At 43.8% G+C, this 15,923-nt stretch overlaps 1 protein-coding gene across 9 annotated transcripts in view; it reads left to right on the top strand.

Moving 5' to 3' along the window:
* Nucleotides 1-15,923, top strand: part of Prom1 (prominin 1) — a 108,068-nt gene that overhangs the window by 47,983 nt on the left and 44,162 nt on the right. For all 9 annotated transcript variants that reach the window (XM_052734860.1, XM_052734863.1, XM_052734858.1 and 6 more), the window contains 4 exons: nucleotides 2,516-2,721; nucleotides 12,117-12,237; nucleotides 14,308-14,371; nucleotides 15,471-15,560. In XM_052734860.1, the coding sequence (XP_052590820.1) occupies nucleotides 2,516-2,721; nucleotides 12,117-12,237; nucleotides 14,308-14,371; nucleotides 15,471-15,560 (481 nt within the window). The remainder of the gene's footprint in view (nucleotides 1-2,515; nucleotides 2,722-12,116; nucleotides 12,238-14,307; nucleotides 14,372-15,470; nucleotides 15,561-15,923) is intronic.

Genomic DNA, 15,923 nt, shown 5'->3' with positions numbered 1-15,923 from the left:
GTTTGCTTCCGGCGGTCTTGTCAGACCCCAACAGGGCTGCTGTCTGCACAGCAGGCCATGTAAGAGAAGAGATAGGCATTGAGGCAAGGAAGGCAAATGATGAGAGCCAGCTAGATGGGAGGGTGGCCGGTTTGTCACCAAGTTCATTTTGCTGGAAATTCAGGGGTGATCAGAGGGGAGGTTGATAGGGGTTCACGGACTGGTGGGTGACTCCCCACAGCAGGTGGCCAGAGGGTACACACGACCAGATCACAGTCTTCTGTCAGGAGATGCTCTTTGTTCTGCAGACTTGGAGAACAAAGGTCATTGTTTCCTTCAGCTGTTTTTTGTCACTGCTGTAGTACACAGTGGACAGGCTAGAGGGAGTGGTGGCCCTGGGCTGTCTTTTTGATTGCCACACTCATGGTAACGCAAGAAAACATACATCATCTGATTGTGGAAAGCTAAAGTGAGATGGTTAAACAGGAAGCTGGATGTGAGAGCAGGTCTCAGTGCACGCCTGCAGGAACAAGACTCGTGTCTGTTTTGCTCCCTTCATTTTAACTCCTACCTCAGCCATTGATATCATGCTTGTTCATCAAGTGTCAACCTGTGATTTTTCCGCCATCCTGTAGAAATGTGAGGGACTTGGGGCTGAGGGTGTAGCTCAGTCGGGAGAGTACTTGCCTAGCATTCATGAATCCATGGGTTCCATCCTCAATTCCATCCACAGAAACTAGGCACGGGGACGCATACTTGTAATTGAAGTCCCCAGGAGGTGGAACAGGAGGACCATTCATTACTTCTGAGAGGTACCTGGGATACAGGGAACTTTGTATCAAAAATAAAAGAAAACAAAAGGGAAGTGGGCAAACAAACAAAAGAAATGTGAGTGACTCTGTTCATGGATGGGAATGAGAGATTAGTTCATCCTACGGGACACTGTTCCTCATACCCCAGGAACAAGCTAGCAAGGAGAATGGAATATATTAGGGTCTAATGAGTCTATATGGATACTGTGCTGGGTCTCAGGAACTCAGGACCAATGTGGACACAGGCTGCCAAGCCTTGTATCACCAGGTCTGCCTCATGGATGCCATAGAGAGCTCTGCCTGCTAGTGCCTGGTGATTGCCTGGGCGCTCGATCTTTAATAGCATGCTATCTCTAGTTTTCCCGATGACCTGATAGGAGTCATACTGTACTCCCAGTGTCCGCACAGAAAAGCTAAATGCCTTGTGCTTGATTCACTCAGAATGTCTAGACTTTGTTCAAACTTTGGATTCTTTTATTTATTTATTTTTTGGATTTATTCCCCCAATTTTTTATAAATGATTGATTGATTGCTTCATTTTTTTCCAGCCAGATCATAGTTTCCCCTCCCTCCCTCCTCTCCTCCCAGTTCTTCTCCCCCTCCCTTTCCCCCATCCACTCCCTCTCCTTTCTCTTCAGAAAAGTGCAGGCCTCCCATATATATCAGCCAGCCATGGCATATTAAGTTGCAGTGAGACCAGGCACCTCCTCCCCTATTAAGGCTGGACAAGGCAACCCAGTAGGAGGAAAGGGGCCCAAAAGCTGGTAACAGAGTCAGAGACAGCCTCTGCTCCCACTGTTAGGAGTCCCACAAGAAGACCAAGCTACACGACTGTAGCATATGTACAGAGGGCCTAAGTCAGTCCCGTGCAAGTTCTCTAGCTGGCAGTTGTCTCTGTGAACCCCTATGAGCCCAAGTAAGTTGATTCTGTGGGTTTTCTTGTGGTGTCCTTGGCCTTTCTGGATCCCATAATCCTTCCTTACCCTTTTCCACAAGATTCCCCAAGTTCCGCCTACTATTTGGCTGGGGGTCTCTGCATCTGTTTCCATCAGTTGCTAGGTGAAGCCTCTCTGATGATAGTTGGGCTAGGCGACAATCTATGAGTATAACAGAATACCATTAGGAATCATTTCATTGACTTTTTTTCTTATTTGCCAGTCATGTTTGGTTCTATCCTAGGTCTCTGGGCTGCCCAACCTCTGGGTCCTGGCCCTCCAGGCAGTGTCAGGGTTGGGTTCCCTCTCATAGTAAGGGTCTCAAGCTGGATCAGTCATTGGTTGACCATTCTCATAATTTCTGTGCCACTTTTGTCCCAGCATATCTTATATTCTTTTATAAACATTGAGATTGTCACTAGTCAATCCCATCCAACATGGCTCAAATCGTAATCTCTACTTGTCTGTCTTCTTGATGTAAAGGATCCTATGTTTGTATGACTTGCTATGCGGAGCTATTTTTTTTAAACCATCTGGAAAACAAAATGCCTTTGAAGTTGAAAGTAAACCATTTCCCACTTGCCCTTGCCCTTGGGTAACTTCCAGGCAATTGAAAGGAATATTAAACTCTTGGCCATCATTCTAGTAACTCAGTACTCCACTTCCTTCAGCACAGAGCACTTCTGACTGGAAAACACACATAAAGGCGCGCATGTTGGGGCACTCACGGCTGTGGCATGTCCTTTCTGTTCCATGTGACATGTGCTGTGTCTTTCCTTTGCTTTGCAGATGGTCTACTATGAGATCGGAGTTCTTATCTGTGCCATCCTGGGACTGCTGTTCATTGTCCTCATGCCTCTGGTGGGCTACTTCTTCTGTATGTGCCGTTGCAGCAACAAATGCGGCGGGGAGATGCACCAGCGGCAGAAGCGCAATGAGCCGTGCCGGAGGAAATTCTTGGCCGTTTCGCTCCTGGTGATTTGTTTGCTCATGAGGCAAGTCCAGTCTTGGACCATAGCCATTGGGGTGATGCAAGGCGATGGGGGGTGTCTCTTTTACCTTAAACTCCACGAGTTTGTTTTACTCTTCTTCTCTTTGTCCTCCTCCTCTCCTTCCTCCTCCTCCTCCTTTTTTTGTCCAGATAGGGTCTCACTATATAGTTCTGGCTGTCCTGGAACTCACTGTGTAGACCAGTCTGGCCTTGAACTCACAGAGATCCTCTGCCTCTGCCTCCCAAAGTGCTGGAATTAAAGGCATAAAGATATACGCAGCAGTACACCCAGCCTTCCCCCACCCCAGGATCCCATTACATAGCTTAGGCTAACCTTGAATTTACATATAGTAAGGATTGCAAAAGTCCTGGCTGGTCTTGAACTTCTAATAATGCCTGCTTCAGCTTCCAAGTCCTGGGATACAGGTATGCCCCCACCACACCTCACTAAATTAAAGTGATACAAAACAGAAAGGGACATCAGAAATGATTCACAAAGATGCCACTGTCACTAGAAGTCACCCTGGTCTGGAAGTTGCCCCACCTTACCCCATTTGCTGGCCTTTTGGCAGTTTTCTCTTTTGGAGATATCCTGATACATTTTGTATGTGGTCTGTTGGGGACTTGGTTATGGGCATACTGGAATGTGTAGATTCAGGCATGCACATACCATGACCTTTATGAGGTCCCAGGACAACCCCGGATGTAGGCCCTGTTTGAGACAGGGCCTCTGTGTTGTTTTTCTGCTGAAAACTCTAGGTTATCTGGCCTACAAGCTTCTAGGGATTCTACTGTCCCCACCTCCCATCTCCCTGTAGGAGTGCTGGGATTACAGATGTTCATGGTAAATGTCTAGCTTTTATGTGGGGTCTTAGGATTTGAACTCCAGTCCTCATGCTTGTCCGTCTAGTACCTTTACCCCCTGAGCCATCTCCCCATCCCCTGGTAAACGTAATGGCTGAAAGCGTTTACCTCCCTCTGACACCTCTGTGGAGGCTGACAGCAGGCAAGCAGGAAGCAGAGCCTCCGTTTGCCAGTTGATGCCAAAGGAATGTTTACAAGTCCCTGTACTCTGTAAATTTGTGAAGATTGTTGAACATAAAGAACTTCCTAGTCATTTCGAAACCTGCTTTTCTTGAATTTGGTTTTTGTTTGCTCCTGCTTGTGAAGTTTAGAATCCCTTCATGATCCAGGATGTTCCGTGTAGTTATTGCTGTTGACAGAAGTTTCCAGCTGATGGGCTGACCAGAAACACACATGCCTTTAACATGAGGCTGTTCTGTTGCATCTACATCTATTCCCCAACTGAAGAATGCCCAGCATGCCATGGGCCCCTTATTATGATCTTTTACTCTTGTTCCACAGTTCTTCAATGCATGTATCTTTTAGACTTGTTTTAAAATTACATTTGAATTTATTTTGTGTGTATGTGATGCACATGTATGTACCTGCGGATGAGGGGGAGGGGCGGGGGCAGAGCGTATGCATGGGGAGGTTAGAGGCCAACTCCCAAGAGTCTGTTCTTTGATTCCACCGTGTGCATCCTAGGATCAAACTCAGATCATCAGGCTTGGCAGTCAGTGCCTTTACCCACTGAGCCATATTGCATGACCTCAGTACTTCATACACTAAATGAAATCAAGTGCCATGTGCACAATGCTGAACCTGATGGGTACAGTCCCAACAAGGCTCAGCAGTAAGTATTCTATTAGACTTTCTTTTTTTTTTTTTTTTGGGAGCTGAGGATCGAACCCAGGGACTTGCGCTTGCTAGGCAAGCGCTCTACCACTGAGCTAAATCCCCAAACCTCTACTTGATTTTCTAAAAACACTACATCTCCTCAGCAGCTGGAAAGATGTTTTAAGTCTAACAATGGATGTGATAATTGGGACTTTAAGCACAAAACAGCAAGTCCTATACTTGAAGTTCTGTATCCAAACCCAGAGGGAAGAGCTTAAGTGTGGCCATTGGGAAAGGCTTGGCCAAGATGCATGGCTTACAAACATACCCACCAAAGACTCACAGATACAGATCTGTCTCCAAGAGCTATGACAAGGAAAAGCAATTTGCAGATCCAGTAACGCTGATAAAAATAGGAGGGGAGTACAAAACGCTTTTGTTTGATTGTTCATTTGTTTTTGAGACAGGGTTTCTCTACATAGCCCTGGCTATCCTGGAACTCACTATGTAGACCAAGCTGGCCTCAGATTCACAGATATCCACCTGCCTGTGCTAGGACCAAAAGCATGTGCCACCACACCCTGCAAAACACCTTTTTTTATATTTGAAAAAAAAAATATGTAAAATGATTGACAGAAAGCCATGGCTGCTCTGGAAAAGAAATCGAAGGTTGCTGGGCAGGTGGATGGAGCTGAAGTCAGCTGCTTGGCTCCTGAGTTACTGTCCCAGGCCAGGTGTCACCTATTGAATTAATTTAAATGTGAACCACAAAGAAATCCCCTTCACCAACAAGAAAGCCAGTTCATTACCTCTTGTCCCAGAGGAGTGACTGTTGAATCAAAGACAGGGCTTCACTGAACATGGTGGAAGTGTAGACATTGACTGTATATTAATGTGTGCACAAACAGGACCCAAATACGTGTGCTGTTAGCTTCCTCCAGTCAGCTACCCAGAGGACTCCTTACCTTCTCACTTGTGCCTTAAGTGTGGACATCTCTTCTCCATCTCCGACTTTTTCTGCTCTTGTCTGTCTTTCTCACACATAACTCAAATCTATTCTTTCTCCTGTAATTCCTGGTGTGTCTGTTTCTCCCTACTTCCCTTTGGAGCCTTCTCAGGAATGGGTAGACCCAGCAGCACAGGGCCTAGCTAGTTAGCAAAGGAATGTGAGTCACGGGCCTCTAGACTTCTTAGGCTCAACAGGCGTTCACTAGCATTTCCTAGGAGCTGCAGACACACACGCTTCCTGCACCCACAGACTTGCCCAGCATGTTTTTCATCTACAGCCCAGACATCAAGGGCCAGGCTCAGATCTGGAAGTGCCATTGGAGGCACACTGCCTCTCCTCTTAGGATGATTCCCTACCGAGCAAGCAAATCGTTTCTTAAAACACTAATCTTGTGTCTATGAGTGTTTGGCCTGCAATTGTGTCTGTGTACCACATGTGATTCATGACCAGTACCCACAAAGACCAGAAGAGGGCACTGGATCCCTTGGAGCTGGCGTTGTAAATGGTTGTGAGCCTAATGTGGGGTTACTGGGATTTAAAAATGGGTCCTCTGGAAGAGCAGCCACCATTCTTAGCCAATGGACCACCTTTCCAGGCCCCCGAAACTAATTGTGTTTTTTGCTTTACGAAAATACATGTCAAAATATTATGAAAATTCTTTATTACACAGATTTATTTATCTACCTTAATAAATATTTGCATATGTATGATGGGATTTCCATTTTTTCAAGTAAACACATTTTCTATATTGGATTCCTTTTTTAAGTTGAACTTCTGTTTGTATTTCTATAAATTCCAAAGGACCTCATTCTGAATTGACTGAGTTATTTACTGTGCTTAAAATACCAAAATCTATAAAACAGAGCTACAAAGTAAGATATAAACCTAGCTTCCATTTATGCATTTGCATATAGCTCAGCTATCTTTATTCCTAACATGCAGATCCATCAAAAAATCTTGATAGGCTTTTTATTTAAGTATATATTAGTTTGAAAATTATTTCTTAAGAGTCTCTTGATTCTCTAGTTTCTTACACATTTACTTAATTTTTTCCAACCCAAAAAAGACATTCAGTTCATAATTTCAGATTTCAGAGTTGATCTACTGTTTAAATATTTGACAAATGGACTAACTTGATTTCATGTTGTACATTAAACTTATTTGTATGAGAATAGTGGATGGGGTGATTTTTTTTTCTTTAAATTCAGACAAGAAATTTAAACTCCTTTGCCTCCAACCATAGCTATTTTTGACATCTACTCTTTGAAACTCCTACCAGTTTTCATCATGATTGAATAATTGCTAAATACTGTTGGCAAATAATCAGAACAACCAAGAAGATTAAGAGCTAGAAGGGGAAATGACCCTTTCTAGATGTATGAAAGTGAAAGCAAGTAAAAATGGGAAGAAATCATGTCACCAAGATCAAAGGACTGGGTGAAAGGAGAGGAGCGGATGGAAGTCGCATTAGAAAGGAGGTGGAGGGAAGGCCGTGCACACCACTGGTAAACGCTTTTGCTAAGATTGACATCTGAACACTCCCACTTGCCTTTTACAAGACTCAGCTCCATTCATCGATTCTAAATCTTACAATTTAGTGCAGTCAGTTTTAATATTAATCCTGACCAGTCTGCTTTTCATGCTGTTCCTTTGCGGGTTTTTTTTTTTAATTCTCTTATCATTTTGTTTTTGACAAAGCCATATGTGCTGAGGAGGAAGATTCCCTAGTGTGTAGGGACGCATGTGAGGTCATGCTTTCTCTGAGCTTTCCCAGAAGGCACTTATGGAATGTTAGAGCCTTGGGACCTGGCCATGTGTTTCTGTGCTTTGTCTCTCTGCGGAGGGTTACATGCCCACTTCTGTGACTGCTTCAGCAGATGTATCTTACTCAGAAAAGGCCAGCTTTCCTCTCTGCTCCTTCACATTTATGATTGCTACACTGTCAGAATGCCTGAAAGACTAAGAGAAAAAGAGGCTGAAAAGATGGCTCAGTGCTTAAGAGCACTTGCTGCTCTTGCAGAGGACCCAAGTTCAGTTCCCAGCACCCACACTGGGCAGCTCACAACCACCTATAACTCCAGCCTCGGGGATCCAGCACCCATTTCTGGCCTCTGTGAGCATTGTACTCAGTTGCACACACCCATACAAAGACATGTAAGCATACACATAAGTAGAAATAAAGATGAATCTAGAAAGAAAAAAAAGCAAAACCCAATCTTGCCTTGAATTCTGGGAAGGTTCTAGATATCATCAAACTAAATCAGGCTCGCCTCCAGAAGCTGGCTACTTTCAAAATTCATCTAAGTATAGGATGTTTTTACCACTCCCCGACTTGGAGGCTAGAAGATTCTCAGAAAACAAAGCAAAACAAGCAAAAACAGACAGACAGAACTATAGCCTGCCTGAACATCTTGAGTCTTTGTTAATGCAAACAAGAGATCTGGTTGCTTAAAATGTAAATAAGTAACATTTAAGAAGGAAGAGATGAGCTACCCACTAAAAGCCCTTATTTGGCTTTCACTGGACAATTTCATGAAAGCCATAGAAACCGATAGGAAAAAATTGCTTCAGATTCTAAAGATTTAGTCTGTAAAAGCTCTTAAGTCTTTATTCCTAAGTATGTATGGGCAGAGATTATTTTCCATAATGTACAATTTGTAATGCTGTTTGTCCTATGGATAAAAATTCTTGTCTTCTGCTCAAAATCTGAAGACATTGTACTATACTGCACCAAAGCACCCATTTGGTAGTTTAACAACACTTACAGGTGCTAGAGGAGACCGACCCACTGGCATTTTATGGCCTTAGGTCTGTTTTTCTCAGTGTCCTTATATTCTAGTCATTGGCTGGCAACTGTTAAAATACAGAAAAATTGCTGGGCAGTGGTGGCCCACACTTTTAATCCCAGGACTCAAGAGGCAGAGGCAGGTGGATCTCTGTGAGTTCGAGGCCAGCCTGGTCTACAGAGCTAATTCCAAGACAGCTAGAGGTGTTACACAGGGAAACTCTGTCTTGAAAAAAACTAACAGAAAAAAATACAGAAAAATTATTTTATTAGGCTGTAATGTTTGCTTAAAAATACACTGAATATTAGAGCGTGTCCAAATTGACACAAAAAGGAATATTCATTCTCTATTTTGTTTAAATGAAAGGTTTAGATTAGAGATCATAATTGGAAACTAGCATTGGTCAATATAGTGAAGTTTTTATCAGCTGCTAGTATTTATACATTGGGAGGTTTTATGTAAGAACTCAGATTTGCAGTGTTTATAGATGCTGGGAAGTTCCTGCAATAGTTATTGATGGCACTTTGGAGAACTACAGAGGAAACACTCTGCCAGCCACTTGACATCTCCCAGGTCCCCAGCCACCCTGTTTTCTCTGATGCCTTCTGCCTGACCATGAGGGTCTTTAGACTTGTCATTTTTAAAATTATTATTATTGTTATTATCATCTTTGTTTGAGTGTTTTATTTTCATGCCTAGTGTCTGCAAAAGTCAAATCACCAGAATCTGGAGTTACAGAGCTACCATGTGGGTGCTGGAATTGGAACCTGGGTCCTCTGGAAAAGCAGCCAGCGCTAACTGCTGAACCATCTCTCCAACCCCGGGACTTGTCATTTTTAACTTAAATAAACATAGATATTTACACAGTAAATTTGCTGGGAAAGTCGTTGAGTTCGTTTGCAGTACTCTGTTTAGCCCAGATTTTTGTTAAAGTTATCGATAACATGATTTTAAGCGTCTCTAGCAGGACTTTCTAGAGCTGCGTCTTTGGCAGTCAGCGTTGGACCAAAAGGTTGTCTGTCAGTTCTTTGATCTGACTGATGACCTTGTGAGTAGAGCCTTTATATAATAAAGGTCAAGGACAATTTCTGCTTCCACACTCTGCTTGCACAACTAGTGTCTAAGCAGGTCAAGTTTAGAATGAACAAAAAGCCCAGTCTCCAACCACTTCCTTCAGGCACCCCTGTCTGGGGACAGACTGCATTAGGTGAAGTTGACAGGGAGGTTGTTATCATCTCCTCTTAAGGACATTGAACTTAGGTAGAAATAAAGACAAACTCGAGCAGGCATTGTGACACAAGCCATCAGAGATCCCTGTGGGAGTTCTTCCATGGTGTATGGAGGGGAAGGGTCAAGAGGAAGTGGTGGAATTCCAGGTCACTTGGACTTTTTCTGTGACCTAATGGGTCTGTGTAGCTCAGTAGAGTGAATGCTGAGATAATTTGGAAAATGCAGGGAGAGAAAGCAAAATTCTTGTGAATATCAGGTCTGTTTGGGGGTGATCCTGACTTGTCCCAGCATAGATGTTTAGTTAAATAAAGACCCTGGCACTTTCGTGTGTGTGTGTGTGTGTGTGTGTGTGTGTGTGTGTGTGTGTGTGTGTGTGCATGTGTGTCTTGTGTCTTGCTTCTGTACATAACTCTAAAATCATCCAGTCATTTGGCCTAATGAGGGTGTCGTGCTGGTCAGTAATGATTCTTACTGAGGCACAGTGTAAGTTTGGGATAGATAGTAGTGGGTCATTATGCAGTCCAAATGGTACAGAACAGTCTGTCTTCATTTTCTGAGACTGCCCTGAGAAAGAACTCAAGCTTAAAGATGAACAAGTCCAGAGAATTTGTGGACTTTCCCTAGCCCCTCTCCTTTGCATCTTGGCAGCGCTTATACAGTCTAGGCTGAATTCCAGCTGGTTTATAGCATCAGATCCAAACTGACCTTGGTAATGGCTGCTGAGGCTCAGAGAGGAAAACCATCTTCTCAGAGCTGGTGTTGGGGGAACCAGGGCCAAGTCACGTGTTCCTCCTCACCTTCTCATTCCCCTGCAGCTGGCGAGGCAGAAGAAGATACTGTTCAGAGTCATGAACCACCTAGGCATGTTAAGGTCACTTTGGGAGCCCTAAACGACCTGTACACCACTGCCGTAGGAAAACATGTTCTAAGAAAGAGAAGCCACGAATGAACTAAAGCACCCCGATGCAAAAGTACTTTTTATTTGTTTAAAAGAATTTTTTATTTTGTGTCCATGTGTGTCTGTGTGCAAATATGTGTGATTGTATGAGTGTGTGTGTGTGTGTGTGTGTGTGTGTGTGTGTGTGTGTGTGTGTGCAGACAAGTGTAGGTGAACTTGAAAGCCCTTTGATGCCCTGGAGCTCAAATTGCTGTTTGCTGTGAGCAGCCCAGTATGGATGCTAGGACATGAACTTGGGTCCTCTAGAAGAGCAATAAGTGTCCTTAACTGCTGAGCCATCTCTCCAGCCCCATGCAACAATACTCTTGCAGGGTGAATACCTGCCCAGGGACTCAGATTTTTTGGTGACATGTGATTTTTCAATGTAATCTGTGTACGTGAGCACAAAATTGTAGAAATTGCTTGATAACCTGATAGGCAACTGCATCTTGTTTTTCCAAGGTTTACCTGTTGCTTGCAAAACTGTTCTTAAAACCTATTCACATCTAGGCTTTTTAGTTACAAAAATAACAATTTTGGACCTTTGGATCTCTGTGGAAAACCTTTTGGGCTATTTATTAATTCCTTGCTGCCCTCTAGTGGTCTTATCTAAAAGTATTTTGGGTTTTCACTCCCCTGCGGTTTAGGGGGTTTGTTTTGTTTTAATTTTGAGAGAAGGTCCCTGTGCAGTTCAGATTAGCCTGGAACTCTGAGGTCAAAACACCTTGTTCCTTCAAGTGCCAGAGTTACAGTGCTACACCACCAAGCGTGGAATTTACTCCTAAAATTTAAAATTTTAATGTTCAGAGGCTCTGCCTCAGCAAATGACTCAATTAGTATAATTTAAATCAAGAGATTGATAGAAGCAAAAAAATTAAGCATAAGAGCTTTTAATATGGTTAAATTCAGTCTTTTGAGATGAGTAAGAAGGAAGGTTTTAATTTCATATAACGTAGTACTTCATGCAAGATGACTTTGTGGGGATTTTGGAGTTTCTTATGATATGTATTTTACATAGAGAAAAGTATCCTTTTCCTAAGGACAAAATCAAGAACTTTCATGATGAAAATCTAGCCATGAAAAGAGCACTCATCCTTCATCACAATAACCGTGGCCTTTTTTAGCACCATTATTTGGTTTGGTTTCGTACTTCACATAAACGAACAGTGGATGTGCTGTCCTGTGTGTGCCATGATTAGTTTCAAAATTGTCACCTGGGCACAATCTAGTATGGTGTGGGAAGGAAGTCACCGTGGGCATATTTTATCACAGCGACAGGAAATGGACGTAGGCTTCCTGCAGTGATGCTGAAATACCTTATTTCTTTTCGATCTGAACAATACAGAAACTAACAATCAAATGAAAAGCCACCTGAAAGCCCGAGTCCCTCTTTCCATCTCTCTGTTTCCCTCTTCTCTGGGGGTAGCTCAAGTGCATGGAGGTGTTTGTGTGGGCACAAGAGGGCACACACACAGGTGTACACACATCCTCCTGACAGCCTGCAACCTTTGCGACTTTCCTGCCAGCATTTGTGTGGACGCTGTTCATTTGTGAGAGTCATAATACAGTACTTCATCTTACACCGGGGTCTGTCTTTAGAGAGACCTTAGTCCTCTTCTGTGTCCCAGTTTGGGTGGCGTGCTAATGGTAGTCTTAGTGCGTAGGCTGCAGAGGGAGGGGGCAGAGGTGGCCGTTCTGCTGTGGCGCCAATGACAGTGAATCTTGGCCAACACTTTTTATTCTTCCTTTCCCTGCAGCCTTGGCATCATGTATGGTTTTGTGGCCAACCACCAGGTAAGGACCCGAATCAAAAGGACCCAGAAACTGGCAGAGAGCAATTACAGAGACTTGCAAATACTCCTGAACGAAACCCCAAAGGTAAAACCCTGCAACCTGCACATTCCATGGTGCCTTGTGTCTGCCACTCTGAGTCCCTGTGCGTGTTTGGAAGTTCAGCCAAACCTTATAAGAAGCCAGTGAAACCACACGGAAGGGTGCTGCCCTTCGAGGCTGTAGATGAAGAAACACAGCCAGAGAGCAGCTCTCAAAAGCTCCAAAGCATAGTATCCATAGCTTCAGGATTTACATGTCTTATTTCACTTCAATTATTTTATTTTATTTAGGTGTAACAAAATCACAGCACATATAAAAGTATCTGATAACTTTAAGAGTCTCGCTGTGGTGTTTGGTTTTGCTTTTTTTGTTTGTTATTGATGTTGTTATCCTTTCTTTTTGGTGGTCTAGTGAACCCATTATATTTCATAGTTACTATTATGATGGAGTTCTTTAGCTTTATGCACACCTGTTTGTTATGTGTGTAGCTGTGTCAGTCTCCTTTGGAAGAACTCTCTTTCTCTCTCTCACACACACACACACATACACACAAACACACACACTCTCACACACACACTCTCCCCCCCCCCCCGCCGTCTGTCTGTCTCTCTCTCTCTCACACACACACACATGCACACACACACACACACACACACACACACACACACACACACACACACATACAAACACAGGTCATTTTGGAAGAATGCAAACAGAGTGACTGAAGGGCAGTGACTGGAAAGGCCTCCTAGGAGTGTGTTGATGTGTTACCTGTTCAGAATGTGATTTGGAAAGTATCTGAGCAGGAACTGACTTAAGTGTGATGCTCTTGGGTGCTGGCATTAGGAAGAGTCCCCCAGAACCCATGGATCCTTGAACCAGATGTGACCTTCTGGTCGAGTCTTTCCTCCAAATTCTGCACAGTAAGTGTGTCATGTAGCTGAAAGTTTCAAAAAAGGACCATATAGAGCATTTGGGAGGTGGCCAGTATACAAACCATATGGAGCATTTGGGAGGTGGCCAGTACACAAGCCATATAGAGCATTTGGGAGGTGGCCAGTATACAAACCAGCTCTACGCGGCTTTACCGGGTAGCGCGGGGGGAATCACTTTTTTCTGCACCTTGTAAACAAAAGCTCCTAATGTTTTTCATGAAACATCCTAAAGATTCCACAGGAAACGCCCTTTCCACTCCCCAATGCCAAAAGTCATAACGGTGGCTCATGAAAATTAGGATGGCTTTCATCATCTTATAAAGATGATGGCTTTGGAAAAACTTACCTATTGGAACATATGTGAGGACCTCTAGCAAGTAGAAAAAATACAGATAACTGAGTAGGCAGTTGACAGATGGAATACAACTTTCCCCAAAGAGAGCAAGATGTGTTACCTCTAGGAACTAAAGAAGTGCACATTTAAACGCTGCCGCGTGTTTACTGGGAAGTTGGCAACTCTAGAAGGATGTTTACCTGGCCTTGCTGAGAGGGTAGGAAGCAGGCCCACTGAGCCACCATAGATAAGAAGATAAATATTCCTCTAGAAACTCATGGGGAGTAATCAATATCATGGACTCGTGTGTCAGACTTCAGATGGTTGCATCAGGGGGTACATCTGTCCCTTTGAGTCTGGGATGTCCCTGTGACTGGTTTATGACCAGGAAGACACAGTGGACGTGATCTTGGGATAGTTTGGAACTTCAGCTTCTAGGAGCCATGCATCAGGTGTCTATGAGTCTCTTGCTGCTGGTGATCCCGAGGGTCCCTTGTGAAGATACCCAGGCTAATCACAAAGAACAGGCAAGAGAGAGGGGGACCCACATGGGCTCATGCTTACAGTCTCCACTGTGGTCCACCTAGCCAGTCCACAGAATCGTGACACATGAGAAATGACCACAGCTAGCAAGTTTATCATAAGCAAGCACAATAGGTAAGTTGGTGCCAGGCCAGTAAAGCTTGGGGATGTGACGATCAAAAGACGAGTGTGTATGTCACCTCCTAGCTATTTCTTTTTCAAAGTGCTATGAGGGGGTTAATTTTTGATGTCTTAAATCCCTACTGTCTTTGTATTATGACTTTGCATCTCAAAGGGCAGGTGCCATCTAATTTTCTTTTCCAGCAAATTGATTATATATTGGCTCAATACACCACCACCAAGAACAAGGCATTCTCAGCCCTGGATGGTAAGTAGCATTGAAAAGTTAGTTAGCATTTTTGTTTGTTATGGCTCAAAAGATGTCTTAACTACCTTCTATAAAGCACAGACCAAAATAGAAGGCAGATGAAGGTAGCAGGGAGGTGGGGAAAGCTGTAGAACTACTTGGGTGTTTGCTGCTTGTCATTGGATGTTTAAAATCCAAATTTTAGGGGCTAGAGAGATGGCTTAGTGTTTAGTAGAACTTGGTGCTCTTGTAGAGGACCTAGGTTAATTCCCAGCACCCACAGGGAGGCTCACAACCATCCGTAATGCCATTTCTAGGACATCCAAAGCCTTCTGCTTACCTCTGTGGACACCAGGCATACATATGCTGCACAGACATACATGCAGGCAAAATATTCATCTACATAGATTGATAAATAAATCTTGAAAAAAAAAGCCACCCAACATTTAAGTTCAGTTTCACAAGCAGAGGGACTTGGGGCCTCTGTTTTGAAATTTTACTTTGCTTATTACAAAGCCTTCACTCTCCTGTAGCCATTTTTCATGCAGAAGAGCATGTGAGGCCCTGCTAAGGGCCCTGTTAAATAGGCTTTAGACATAACCTGGCCCCGTTTCTTGATGGACCATGTCTCATTAGAGTTCACATGCAGCTTGGTTAGGTTGTTCTCACCAAAGTAGACATCTGGAGGAATATATGGTTGGCAGGATTGGGGAGGGGCCTTGTCCAAGGCCAAGGATGCTGTTCTTCATCCTACAGTACACAGGACAGCCCCCCTCCAAAAGAAGCAATATCTGGTCCCAAATGTAAGTGGTACCACAGTGTAGAAAACTCCAGTGTAGATGAGTTGGAGACACTGATTACATAACACAGCTCAAGATGATAAATGCTGTGTTCTTCACACAAAGCCTAAAGGTCCATGAGAATAATTTTCCACTGGGAAATGTGAGTTTGCGGATTTTGAAGCAGGCAATGGCATCTCCTCACATTAGGGCCCACAGTCTGGAGTGGAGGATGGGATGTGAGGACAGGAAGAGGGAAGATGTTTTCCAGATGTAGGCTCCTGGGGTATGAGGAGAAGCAGGCTTGCTCTCATCAACATTGCACTTTCCTTTGAATTCAGGTATCGATTCATTGCTGGGAGGCAGAATAACAGACCAATTAAAACCTAATGTAATTCCTGTTCTCAATGAGATTAAGGACTTAGCGACAGGTAAGCATAGTGGCAAAAGTGACCAAGAATAGCCCGTCCTGGATTCCTGGCTTCACAGGGTCACTCACGTTGACTTGGATTTCCTCTTCTTGGATTAGGTCTTTGTTTTTATTTTGGCAGCCTGTCTGCTGGGTTCCAAGGCCTGGTGGTACTTCCATCACGGTGTCAGTTGTATTAAGGTCTGGGGCCAGTAACACATGGACTTTGGAGAGAGCAGAAACATGACAGTTGCCTGAGCATTCCATGTGGGCTGCCGGTCAGTCCACATGAAGAGCTTTGGGCTGGTAAAATGTTAATTGGCTGAAACGAAGAATTAAGAGTTGAGCTGAACTTAAGAATCAGAAAGGTCTTTCCCACTTTCTG

This window comes from Peromyscus californicus, unplaced genomic scaffold, assembly GCF_007827085.1.
Source record: "Peromyscus californicus insignis strain IS unplaced genomic scaffold, ASM782708v3 Scaffold_13__1_contigs__length_99412109, whole genome shotgun sequence".
Taxonomy (NCBI): domain Eukaryota; kingdom Metazoa; phylum Chordata; class Mammalia; order Rodentia; family Cricetidae; genus Peromyscus; species Peromyscus californicus.
The sequence above is the reverse complement of the archived record's forward strand: the minus strand, read 5'-3'. Positions and strand labels throughout refer to the sequence as shown.